The following is a 12,873-nucleotide window of genomic DNA, read 5'->3' as shown; positions in this document are numbered from 1 at the left end:
GAACCATCAAGTCTGAGGGCAGCAGCCTCCTGGGCTTCCGTTAAAGAAGAAGCTGACGCTCAGAGAGGGAACTTGGCTGGTCCAAGGTCACCTGTAACTCAGCGGCAGAGCAGAGACCAATGGTAAGCGCAGGCTTTAACTGGACTCCCTCCCCAAAAGGGGCCAGCCCCGCCCTGCAGACGTCACACCTCCACACGGCTCAGCCCTAACTCCTCATGCTCTTTCGAAAGACTGACTTTGGCCTTTCTCTACCCCAGCTATGTCCCTCTCGCCTGCCTCCAGCTTTCCTTCTTTCCCGCTCTAAGTCCCCTGACTCAGAGGCAACGGCGCAGCACGGGGGGGCCCTTGGCACGTGGGTCAGGATGATGTACAGGCAGAGCACACTCAGAGGCCGGCCACCTCGGCGGCCACCTTGGTGCCTTCTAGAAGAGACACTGAAACATCCCCAGGAAGGGTCGAAATCGGGGCTCAACCCAAGAATCCACGCACGCACAGCCCCTTAAATAACTAGCAACATCTAAATCATTCCCACCCCACCCCCCACCCCCTCAGGAGACGGCCTCTTTGGACAGAAATGCTAAAGACAAGAGCGCTCCCAGTGTGCTCGTGTGTCCACCCCCCCCCCATGTGTTTGTCCCCTGCTGATGTCGGTTTCAGAGAGCCAAGCAGACCAACCAGCATACCTGAAAAGGCAGCCAGAGGCAGCTGAGACTCTGAAATTCCCTGACATAGGGCCTGGAGCTGTTTAGGGGGGGACGAGTGATTTATTTTATTATCTAGATTTTCAGTAGTTTAATAAGGTTTAATAAGCCTCCCAAGGAGTTTTCTGGCTCAGGAAATCGCCTGTAATAAACACAAGTAGTAAATCCCTTCTTTTGAACATAAAGAGGTGTGCAATTTTTCTTAGAGGAAAACGAAGGTTTTCCTGGCCCCCCTTCGCCTCACCCTCTAGTAAATAAAGGATGAATAAATAATTAAAGAACAGCAGCTTGAAGGGGCACCACTTTATTTGTCCAACCCAGACTCCCCCGGGCCAGCCAGCCAGTGCTCCGGCCGTCAGCAGGGGACCCTCCTGCTCTCCCAACCCTCAGCCCCTCCAGCCTGCCTCTCTCATTGTGTTCCTGAGGCCACACGGCCCCTTAGAGAACCCGCTCTTTCGATCTTGTCAGCAAGGTTACTGCAGAGCAGTAGAAGTGGCCTTGGGGGGGGGGGGGGGGCGGAAATATGTGAGTTCTTCAACAGTCTTGTAACCACATTGCTTTATGACCTGGACCTCGGTTTACTTCTGTCTCTGTATCCGTCAAATGGGTACAGCACCAAGGAGGTGAATGTACTTTGCAAAGTAAAAGGCCCCTCGGGCGGGGGGCTGTGGGCTGTGGCCCCTGCAGACCCAGATGCTCGCAGGCTGCTGCTGTGAAGAAGAGGGGGTTCCTCCAGGGAGTAACTGGACAGCTCTGACACTCATTCACCCCTGTCCCCCCTCCATCACCGAAGTCCAGTGCAGAGCCGCCCCTCGTTCCTCCTTGCCCATCTCTCAAGCCACCCTCCTGGGTACCCCTCAAGTCTGTCCCTAGAGTATGCTTCACGTCTATAAGAATTTAAGGGACGAGAAGCCCACCCTGGCTTTTGCCCCTACTCCAGCTCCTACGAGGGCTCCTAGACCTCGTTCTGATCAAACCAACGTAGGGGGCGGGGGGAGACGGCGGTGGTGAGGGGGAGTCGTTGGCAAGGGATACAGCCTGATACAGTGGATGGAGTCTGGACTAGGAGGCAGGAGGTCTGGGGTCTCTGTCACTCACCTTGCTCTGTGATGTCGGGCAAGTGTGTTCACCAGCATGAGCTGGGGTTTCTCATTAGCAAAATGGGCCGAGTAATTCCTTCTGTACCAAGGATCCTAGGGAAACGTATTCAGAAAAGCAGATGTGGACAAGCCTCTCAGAATATAGAACTCAACAGGCCTGAAGCTTTGTTAACTCGGGGGCCTCAGCAGAGAACTGTGAAACAGGGCAGGTGGGGCCGGCTTCTCCTCCTGGGGTGCTCCGGCAGGCTGGAAGTTGAAGTAGCCCTTCCCAGCCTCCCAGCCCACATGTCTGGCCCCAGCTTCTGGGGCAGCCGAGGCGCCGGGGCATCCCGGGGCCATGGGGTGTGGCTGCCCCCGCTCAGGGGACCTGCCAAGGGCTGGGTGGGGCGCACCCAGCAGAGGTCTGCGGGGCTGGCCAGCTGCTTGGGCCAGGCCTCCCTGTGCCTCTTTTGCCCTGGCCCACCGGCCCCTTGCAGAATTCAGTGCCTACACAGACCACAGGGAGTAAGAACCTGCTCACAGGATGCAGGTGTCCACTGCCCAGCCTCATTCCCAGGTCTGGAAGAAAAAGCCACATCCCTCCTCTGCCCCTGTACAGCCCCCTCGCCCTCACCGCAGCCACCAATTCTGCCAGGTGGCTTTGAAGCTCCATGCCCAGGCAGGGGAGGAGCTGGGACTGGAGACCAGTGGGGCCACTCCCGGGGCAGCGGCAGTCTGCCACTGCTGGGGCCAGCCTGCCCTGGGGGGTTGGCAGATGGAAGCATCATCCTGAGCCCCAGATTTGCTGAACCGAGCTTTGTGACTTAGGGCAGGTCACATAGCCTCTCTGATCCCCATCAAATGGGGATCATAATAAGGATGAAATGAATGAGTGTACGTGCCTTACGAATGACAGGGCTCTGATCAAATGTTAGATGTCCCCAAGGCAGAGGGTTCGAGCCACCCCACTGCCATTTGTGACTTCAGGTCTGTCCCCACTCTGTATTTGAACTGATCTCATTCATTCAGCATCTACTATGTTCCCGTTTGATGGCATCCTGGGAATGATACAGACATATGAGGATCAGACCCTGCCTGGAGCAGGTGAGATCTAGGCAGTTACTTCCCTCCAAACCGAGGGCGGCAGGAGTGTGTAATCTGCCTTCCACGCACCTCACGTTCCTAGTAAAACTAGTCTGAAAACGTGGGTCCCCGACTAGCTGGGCAACTCTGCACCTCGCAGGGGGCACTGTAGCCTATCAGGGGAGTAGAGGCTGGGGCATCAGAACACCCTGATGCTAGTTCTGACCCTGGCACTAATTTGCTGTGCGACCTTGGGCAAGGCTCCTGTTTGTGCCTCATTTTTCTCATCTGTAACATGGGCATATTTATGTCAGCCTTGCCTACCTGATGGCTTAGAAGTATGAGACAGGAGGCATGGAAGGACCTTGGAAGGTGATGATGCCCTCCACATGCCAGGGGTGGCCCTGGGAGCACGTAAGTGTCCTTCTCAGGATATCTTTAGGAGAAGTGCTTAAATAGTGTGGACTTCTAGGAAACTATGCAGAAGGCAAAGTAGTTCCCAGTACGGTCCTACTTCCCTTTGCCAAGACATCAGTGCGAGGTCCGTGTCCTTCCTGGACTTCGTAATTGCTGACACATAATTGTTGAGCCCCTACTATGTACCAGGAGGCCCTTTATGTGCCTCAACCTCATTTGACCCATAGGATGAGTCTGTGAGGTAGACTGGACTATCATCCCCATCGTACAGATGAGGAAACTGAGCCTTGGAAGCCTCTGGAGCCTTCCTGTCCATACCTTTCATTTGTACTTGATACCGAGACTCCTGATATGCATGCAGCCTTCCCCCCACCCGCCCCCATGTACACATCCCTCACCCCGGGCTCCGAGAAATCTCTAAAGTGAGAGACAACCGTTGGGGAGAAGGGTTCAAATCCCAAGCTGGACTTTGTGGGAGGCAGTGTGTAAAGGGGAATGGAGAGGAGTGTTGGCACCGGAGGCAGCTGGGCTCCAATCCCACGTCACATTTGCTGGCTTGTGGCATTGGCAGGCCACTGACCCCCTCCATGCCTGTTTCTTCCTCTCTTAATTGGAGGTGATGATATGAAATATGTACCTCTCAGAACTGTGTCAGTTGAGGAAGGATTAGAAGTGCGATGGGCGACATGTTACAAGCAGTCCATAAAGGGTCGTTGGGATCGATCGTTAGCGCGAATGCTAGCTGGCGTGCTTGACTGATTGGGTTATTAGAAGAGGACACAGACTAACACAAAAATTCAAGCGCCTTCCAATCGCCCTACCCCCACCACTTCTTGGTTTCTCTTGGAGGAGCACCTCCTCCCCTCTTTAGAGGGCATGACCGCCTCTCCTGGTGGGGGTGGTGGGGGGGAGCAGGTGCGTACCTGGGGTGGGTAATGTTCTCATTCTGCAGTTGAACAAATAGAAGCCCAGAGGTGAGAAATGCTGCTTTGGTCAGACAGGGCTACTCAGACATACCTGAGCTCTAGAGCCTTTCCCCGAGGGCAGAGGCCCAGGGGAGGTCCTCTGGGATAATGACCGCACTGGAGAAGGTTCCACCCACCCTGCATTCTTCCTCTTTCACCTCCTCCCTCCATCTCCAAGCCCCTCTTCCCCTCTCTCCCGCCCTTTTCTTTCTGGCCTGTGTGTGTGTGTGTGTGTGTAATTGTCTTTCCTGAGTGTGTTATTCTTGGAGACAGGACTGCCCTGTCTCCGGCAATGGGAGGAAGAGGCTGGAGGGCCTGGGCGGGAAGGTGGGGGTGTGGCGTGGCCTTCCCTTGGGGACCGTGCTGTCTGCAGGCCCTCCAGGGCATGGGAATCTTAGGGTCACCAGGGAAGCTCCCAGGGTGCACGGAGGGGGCACTTTTTCCCAAAGAGACAATGAAACAGCAAGTGGCAGACCTGCCTCCTGCCTGGAAAAACAGCCCCCAAGACAGGATTACATCCGCCCCTCCAGGAATGCGATGGGATGAAGGCTCAGAACCCAGGCACGGCGAGAAGTCGCTGTTGGGCAGGGCGGCCTTCGTGCCCAGGGTCACCCGGGCCTGTTACTGCCTCCTCATTTCTCCATTCTGCACCTGTAGCTTCTCAAAGTCATGACAGCACTTATCAGGTTTTCCATGACTCGTCGAGGACGAGATGAAAAGGCAGAAGCCCAGAGAGGCAGAGGGGCCTCCCAAAGTCACACAGCGATGGGTTCCTGATTTCTAGTCCCAGCAGACATGCTCCAAGAGCACACGAGATGGGACATTTAGCATAGGGACGGCCACTCTGCTCTCCTCGGTGGGCTCCAATGAGACACTGACCACCGACCCACAGTTCCATGGGTCGCATCTCCTCTGTTTTAAAAGGTTGGGGGAAAGCTTAAAGAATTGTAAGAATTTTCTCTAGAAAACGTTGAAAACATTTTTTGTCTTTAGAGGAATAAGCCCTTAGCAAGCAAGAAAACTTGGCTCTCCGTAAAGAACCGACTTCCTGGGGTTTTACTGATTTGGACATTTTACTTAGCAGTCGAAGTTTCATTTACAAACCATCGTCTGAGATGAGAAGGTGTTTCTAAGCGCGAGGACCCTGCTGCCCATATGGTGCTTGGTGGGAATTTGGAAAAGGTGCCATTTCCTCAATATGTCTACTTGCATCTATCGAAATCATCTCGTAATACGCTGGTTTTGTTAGACTGGAGCATCTTAACTGCCATCTGCCGGACAATTGTCATGCTAACGATCACACATCTACAATGCGCGTGAAGTCAGCGGGGTGGCCCCCTGTGTGGTGACCTGTTGCCGTAACAAGTCACCCTAGAATTTAGAAATTTCAAACGAGAGTAAACATTTGCTGTCTCACAGTCAGGATCTCGGGAGCACCTCTGCTAAGGGACACTGGTTCCGTATCTTTCAAGGAGTTGTATCTCCCTGGATGATAGGATGTCAGTGTGGCTGCCGTCATCCGAAGGCTTGACTGGGGCTGAGTGACCCGCTCTCGCCATGGCTCATTCACCCAGCTGGTGAGCTGGGGCTGGCTGCTGGCAGGAAGCCACAGTCTTGCCACGTGTACCTCCCCATAGGGCTGCTTGTGTGTCCCCATCACACGGCAGCTGGCTTCCCCCCCCCCCCCCACCCAGGATGTCTTTCACGACCACACCATCAGGTCCACAAATCTCATCAGTTACACAGGTCAGCCGTATTCACGTGGAAGGGGGCCACACGAGGGCATGGATCCTTGCGACCAGGAGGCAAGAATCATGGGGTGGGGGGACATCTTCGAGTCTTCCCTTAGAGGGGGTACCACTGTGTCGTGAACCACCTGCACCGTGGTAATTTCAGCGCTCGGAGCCCCTGCCCTAGACCTTCACCAGCTGTGTGCCAGGACTGTGCCGAGCATTGTAATGGCAGCCCACCCTCCAGCAGCTCACAATCTAGCAGAAATGGCAAGATGCATAACATAAGTTATAGCACAAGCAGCGTGAAATAAACGGTAGGAGGCATCAGGGGTTCGGGAGATCTAAAGGCGGGAGAGGCCCGGCATCTGAACTGAGGGACGGGGGAAGTCTTGAAGTGTGGGTGGGATGCGGCCCCCTAGAGGTGAAGGATGTCGGAGACGCAAGATGTTGGGTGTTCTCCAGCCAGGAGCTCAGTGTGAGCAAAGCCATGGGGGGCTGCGAAGCAGGATTCGTGTTGGGGGATTAGAGGGAAGGGGGTACCGGGGAATGACGTGGGGCACACTGAGAACAGCGCTGTGGGCAGTCAGCATATCCAGGTAGGCGGTGCTCAGAAGACAGGATGGGAAGGCCTGATGGGGCCTCAGCTCCATCACCTCCCCTCGCCCTCTCCCCGTCCCCTGGCGGAGCTTTGCCAGAACCACCAGGGGAGGCTGCCCGGGGAGCAAGTAGGCGAGCCACTGAACCCACTCTGAGAAAAGCCACGACCTGGGGCTTGCTTGGGAAGTCTTCCTGACGCTGCAGTTCCTGAGGCTGGCCAGGCTTTCACCTGCCTGCTGCCCCTGCCTGCTCGCCCCCCATGGAGAGGCAGGGCTGCTCTCTCCTGCTGACCCAAATCCTTCCCACCCTCCTCCCCAAAGGCACCCCTGAGCATCTCTGGATGCCCGGAGTCTGGGCCACTCAGGCCACAGCAAGGACTGCTGGCCATTCTTGGTTGCCTTTGTGAAGCAGAGGCAGGAGGTAGATTGGTTGTGGCCAAGAGCATGGCCCGAGAAGCCAGACTTCAGACTCAGATCTTTACGCCGTTACTTCGTCTCTGTGATTTATCCTTTTGTGCCTTCTTTACCTCCTCTGTGAGATAGAAATAGTGATAATAATAGGAGCTATACCCCAGTGATCGTGAAGATGAGCAGGCCTGAGGGCAGATGATGACTCTGATCCCTCATCTGGGAACCCCATTGTTTAGGGCGGGCACTTGGCCTGCAGAGAGAAGGTGTTGGCCAAGGTTGGCCCGGCCCTAAGTCCTCCCAGTCTGCCCTATGAGGTCTGAGTGTCTGAAGCAGAAGGCTGGGGCCAGGGGGATGGGGACCAGTGTCCTCAGGTCCCCTTACTCACTGCACGGGAGGTCATGTTGCACCTGGCTGCAACAAAGCATCCTTCCGGGGACCGTAATAGAAATGGCAGCCCCGAAGAAGCACCTAGCCTCAACGCTTGCCCTGGCTTCTCAAGCTTTCCCTCTGGCTCCCACCATTACAACAGGGAGGCCTGGGGTGTAAGGGAAGGAAGGAGGGAGCCTCAGAACACTCTCTGCAGCACAGATAGCTGAGGCCTGCAGCGTGGGGATGCCCTCCCTGGTCAGAGAGGAAGAGGGGAGTCCTACACAGGACCGCCAAGGGATCTGAGCGCCCCAAAGGGATGCAGCAGTGAAATGGTTTTTCAGTGGACAAGAACCACGTTAAATGGGGCCATTCAGAGCAGAACTTGGCCCCCCAGACCTAGAGCGCATTGATGGGTCTGCCCACTTTGCACTTGCTGTTCCCACTGTTCCCTACAGCATCCTATGACTGGATCCTTCTTGCCATCCAGGCCTCAGCTCAAATGACACCGCCCAAGGAGACCTTCTCTGACCACTCTGACTAAAGTAGCCTCCCTCTTCCCACCACCTCACCCACTACTATAGACAGATGATAAGAGTCGTTCACTAGGGTATAAGGAGATCTATTTATTGGTTTAAGTTATTTCCTACCATTTGACTCTTTTAATTAAACTTTCTCTTTTTGACATAACTTGTCGACTCACGCGTAGTTTTTTTAAAATAGAAATCTAGCTTATTTTAAAGTTTATTTATTTGTGAGAGAGAGAGATAAGCACGAGCAGGGGAGGGGCAGAGAGAGGGAGACACAGAATCCGAAGCAGGCTCCAGGCTCCGAGCCGTCAGCACAGAGCCCGACGCGGGGCTCGAACTCACGAGCCGCGAGATCATGACCTGAGCCCAAGTCGGGTGCTTAACCAACTGAGCCACCCAGGCGCCCCAATTCACATGTAGTTTTAAGAAATAATCCAGACATCCCATGTACACTTTACCCAGTTTGCCCTGATGGTAGCATCTTTCAAAATCCCCGTAAAACATCAACCGAGATATTGACCTCCATACACTCAAGATACAGAATGGTCCCTTGGGGCGCCTGGGTGGCGCAGTCGGTTAAGCGTCCGACTTCAGCCAGGTCACGATCTCGCGATCCGTGAGTTCGAGCCCCGCGTCGGGCTCTGGGCTGATGGCTCAGAGCCTGGAGCCTGTTTCCGATCTGTGTCTCCCTCTCTCTCTGCCCCTCCCCCGTTCATGCTCTGTCTCTCTCTGTCCCAAAAATAAATAAAAACGTTGAAAAAAATTAAAAAAAAAAAAAGATACAGAATGGTCCCGATCGCCAGGAAGGTCCCTCCTGTTGCCCTGTTATAGCCATGCCCACCTCCCTCCTGCCCCACCCCCTCCTCAGCTGCTAGCAACCACTCCTATGTTCTCCATTTCTGTAATGATACCACCTCAAGAACACGACGTAAATGACATCATACAGTATGTAACCTGTTGGTGCTGCTTTCTTCACGCTGGCTCATCCAGGCTTTTTTTAGGTATCAGTAGCTCATTCCTTTTGTTTGCTGACTAGTATGCTGTGGTGTAGGTGCACTACCACTTGGTGAGCCGGTCACTCGTTGAAGGACCTCTGGACCCTTCGCAGTCATTGACCGCTACCCGTAAAGCTGCCGGGAACACTGGCGTTCGGGTCTTTGCGTGCACCTGCCTTCTTATTTCTTGGGGACAAATGCTCAACAGTGCCTGATCAAGAGCGCTGCGTCATATGGCGGTTACACATCTCGTTTTGTAAGAAACCACGAGGCTGTTTCCAGGGAGGCTCTACCGTTCTCTATGTCCACCAGCAATGGATGAGTGATCCAGTTTTCCCCACTTGCTCACCAGCATTCGGTGTTGTCTCTCTTTTTGTCTTAGCCATTCTGATGGGTGGGTGGGGAGCCCCCGTTTCTCTTTGGTGAATCTTGATATTCCTTTATCACAGTTATGTCTCTGTAAGCTCTGTTAGAGCAGGGGCCTTCTTGGTCTGCTTGCCGTGCATCCCCAGAGGTCAGGGCAGTGCCTGGCACAGGGAGAGACCCGGTGACTATTTAGGGGATGAATGCGTGGCCTGTAGGGGTCCCTGGCCCTTTTGAAGATGAGGAGGCAGGGCAGCAGCAAGGCCTTCACTCTGGGAAACCTCCTGAGCACCTGCACTCCCCGCCAGGTCCCTGGGGCCTCCAGTCCCCACCCAGGGCACGTATCGTGTGAGTGGCCCTTCTCACTCCTCCCCTCCCATGGCACCTGCCTTCCCAAAGTGGAAACGTCCAGAAGATAAATGTGTGGGAATCCCCAAAGCTCTTCCCACTGGGGCATGAGGCTTTCAGGTTTTGTTTTCATTTTTGTTTGCTTTTCACTGTCATCGCACCAGGGTAAGGACCAGGCTTTTGCTAGGATTTACGCATGGGCCACAATCAAGCTTTGCCCTAAGCAGAGGGGGTCCTCGATGCCATGGCACAAAAACTGAAGCGGCTTTTTGTCCAGGTTGAATCTGTGGACTTGGGCGATGAGTCTGGCTCCCTGAAGGGAGGTGATGTCCTCTGGTGTCCTCTGTCCTGCCCTTTTGCCTCCCAGTGGCTGTCACTGGCCACACTTCATCCTAAGGGGTCTCAGAAGAGGCTTCTCCCTGCAGGCGATGCGTTTCCCTGAGGGTAACAGAATACAGACACGATAAGTTAACTAACAGTGTACTCGAATTTAATACTGAATTTAAAGGTTTACTGACATGTGAAACAGCTCGCCGATGTACATATATAGCAGGTCAGTATTCAAAAGGAGAAAAAAAAGATCAAGATTTGCAAATGAATAGAAATGCCATCAACTAGAACGAAGCCGGAAGTAAGGTCAGAAGGCAAGACATATGCCTTTAGGCCCCCATTCCTGTGCCGAAAATGGGCCACAAAATTTGGTTGTTAAGATTCCTAGAAGCTGTTATCGGTTTGCTCGGGCCGCGGTAAGCAAGAGCCACAGACTCGGGGGCTTAAACAGCAGAAACCGATTTTCTCACAGTTCTGGAAGTTGGACGTTCAGGGTCACGGTGTCAGGCCGGTTTGGTTTCTTCTGAGGCCTCTCCCCTTCGCTTATCTGCTCCCTGTGTCTTCACGGGCTCTGCCCTCTGAGTGTTGTGTCCTCCTCCCATCTTATACGGATACCAGTCATGCTAGATTAGGGCTGACTCACGTGACCTCATTTGATCTTCAGTCACCTCTTTAAAAGTCTTCCCTCCGAAGGGAGTCACATTCTGAGATCCTGAGGCTTAAGGTTCCAGCATACGAGTTGGGGCAGGCAGAGGGGGGACCACAGCGCCGCTCAGAACAGTAGCCAATAGTAGCAACATAGTCATCCATTACCCGAGTCAGAGGCTTTGTGGAAAACGAAACAAAACAACAGAGCATGTACCCAGCAGGAGCCCTGAGTGGCGACAGAACATTCCCTTGCTTGGCCCTTGACTGAGGGCCACTCCTGTAGTGCCCAGAGCAGGAAGCGAATTCAGTGGAACCGTGCCCAGGAGAAGCTTCCACAGCCTTGGCTAAATGGCGTATACTACCTGCCCATTGAGAAGCCTCAGGCGAAGGGCCTTGGGGGTGCCGGGAGAGGGCCCCGGGGGTACAGTGAAAAGCCCGCCTTGCGCGCTGGGCTCTGAATCGCAGGTGGGGTTTGGCCAGGCCGAGAGGGAGGAGGGTCGGCTTTCTGGTGGAGCGGGAAGCCTTAAGCAAAGGCAGGGGTGCCGTGGCCAGCGCGCCCACCAGCCCGGCGGCCCCCCTCACCGGCCCCAGAGCTGGGTGTCCCCTCCTGGGACTGTGCCTCTAACCCCGGCCTCCTCTCTGTGCGTCCCTGCAGGGCTCTGGCTGAGAACATGGCCAATGGCATCGACGAACTCATCGGCATTCCCTTCCCCAACCACAGCAGCGAGGTCCTGTGCAGCCTGAACGAGCAGCGGCAGGACGGCCTGCTCTGCGACGTGCTCCTCGTGGTGCAGGAACACGAGTACCGCACCCACCGCGCCGTCCTGGCGGCCTGCAGCAAGTACTTCAAGAAGCTGTTCACGGCCGGCGCCCTGGCCAGTCAGCCGTACGTCTACGAGATCGACTTTGTCCAGCCCGAGGCCCTGGCTGCCATCCTGGACTTCGCCTACACCTCCACGCTCACCATCACCGCCTCCAACGTCAAGCACATCCTCAACGCCGCCAGGATGCTGGAGATCCAGTGCATCGTGAACGTGTGCCTGGAGATCATGGAGCCCGGCGGGGACGGCGGGGAGGAGGACGACAAGGAGGACGACGACGACGACGAGGATGACGATGACGAGGAGGACGAGGAGGAAGAGGAGGAGGAAGAGGAAGAAGACGAAGATGATGACACCGAAGACTTCGCCGACCAAGAAAACTTGCCCGACCCCCAGGACATCAACTGCCACCAAAGCCCCTCCAAGACGGACCATCTCACGGAGAAGGCCTATTCCGACGCACCCAGGGACTTCCCCGATTCCTTCCAGGCCGGCAGCCCCGGCCATCTGGGCGTCATCCGGGACTTCTCCATCGAATCCTTGCTGAGGGAGAACCTGTACCCCAAAGCCAACATCACTGATAGGAGACCCTCCTTATCTCCGTTCGCCCCTGACTTCTTCCCGCACCTCTGGCCGGGGGACTTCGGTGCCTTTGCCCAGCTGCCTGAGCAGCCCATGGACAGTGGGCCGCTCGACCTGGTCATCAAGAACCGGAAGATCAAGGAGGAGGAGAAGGAGGAGCTGCCCCCGCCCCCACCACCCCCCTTCCCCAACGACTTCTTCAAGGACATGTTCCCCGACCTTCCCGGGGGGCCGCTGGGCCCCATCAAGGCGGAGAACGACTACGGTGCCTATCTCAACTTCCTGAGTGCCACCCACCTGGGGGGCCTCTTCCCGCCCTGGCCGCTGGTGGAGGAGCGCAAGCTGAAGCCCAAGGCCTCTCAGCAGTGCCCCATCTGCCACAAAGTCATCATGGGGGCCGGGAAGCTGCCGCGGCACATGAGGACCCACACCGGGGAGAAGCCATACATGTGCAACATCTGTGAGGTCCGCTTCACCAGGTGCGCATCACAGCCCTCAGGCGGGGGACTGGGGGTGGGGGAGGAGGAAGGGCGGGGGGGTGGTGTGTGGCCCGTGACGACAGCAGAGAGGGACACGGAGGGCTGGGATGGAGGGGAGGCCCAGCCGGACCCCAGATGCATGGCAAGTTTATTCACTAGAAGGCATGCCAGGCCTTCCCTGGTGTGGCGATTTCCAAACTCTCCCTAAGGGGCTAAAATACTGTCTGAGATACACTCTTAGGCGGAAGCACAAGATATACAGATGAGGGCAGAGGGGTTCAAGTTCGGTCGGAAGCGAGGGGCCTCAGCTCCTCGCTCGCTTGACCTCCCTTCCCCTTCCCCACTGTGGATCCACGGAAGCTGCTCTGAGGCTCCCCTGTGGAGGGCCGCCTCTTTATCTTATTCGGGACGGGCCAGGGGCTGTCC

The 12,873-nt window shown here is 55.6% G+C and overlaps 1 protein-coding gene across 5 annotated transcripts in view; it reads left to right on the top strand.

The window, feature by feature from the left end:
- ZBTB7C (zinc finger and BTB domain containing 7C) overlaps positions 1-12,873 on the top strand; it is a 353,165-nt gene that overhangs the window by 328,009 nt on the left and 12,283 nt on the right. For all 5 annotated transcript variants that reach the window (XM_047828757.1, XM_047828758.1, XM_047828759.1 and 2 more), the window contains one exon: positions 11,221-12,447. In XM_047828757.1, the coding sequence (XP_047684713.1) occupies positions 11,237-12,447 (1,211 nt within the window). In that variant the 5' untranslated portion in view covers positions 11,221-11,236. The remainder of the gene's footprint in view (positions 1-11,220; positions 12,448-12,873) is intronic.

This window comes from Prionailurus viverrinus, chromosome D3 (genome assembly GCF_022837055.1).
Source record: "Prionailurus viverrinus isolate Anna chromosome D3, UM_Priviv_1.0, whole genome shotgun sequence".
Lineage (NCBI taxonomy): Eukaryota > Metazoa > Chordata > Mammalia > Carnivora > Felidae > Prionailurus > Prionailurus viverrinus.
The sequence above is the reverse complement of the archived record's forward strand: the minus strand, read 5'-3'. Positions and strand labels throughout refer to the sequence as shown.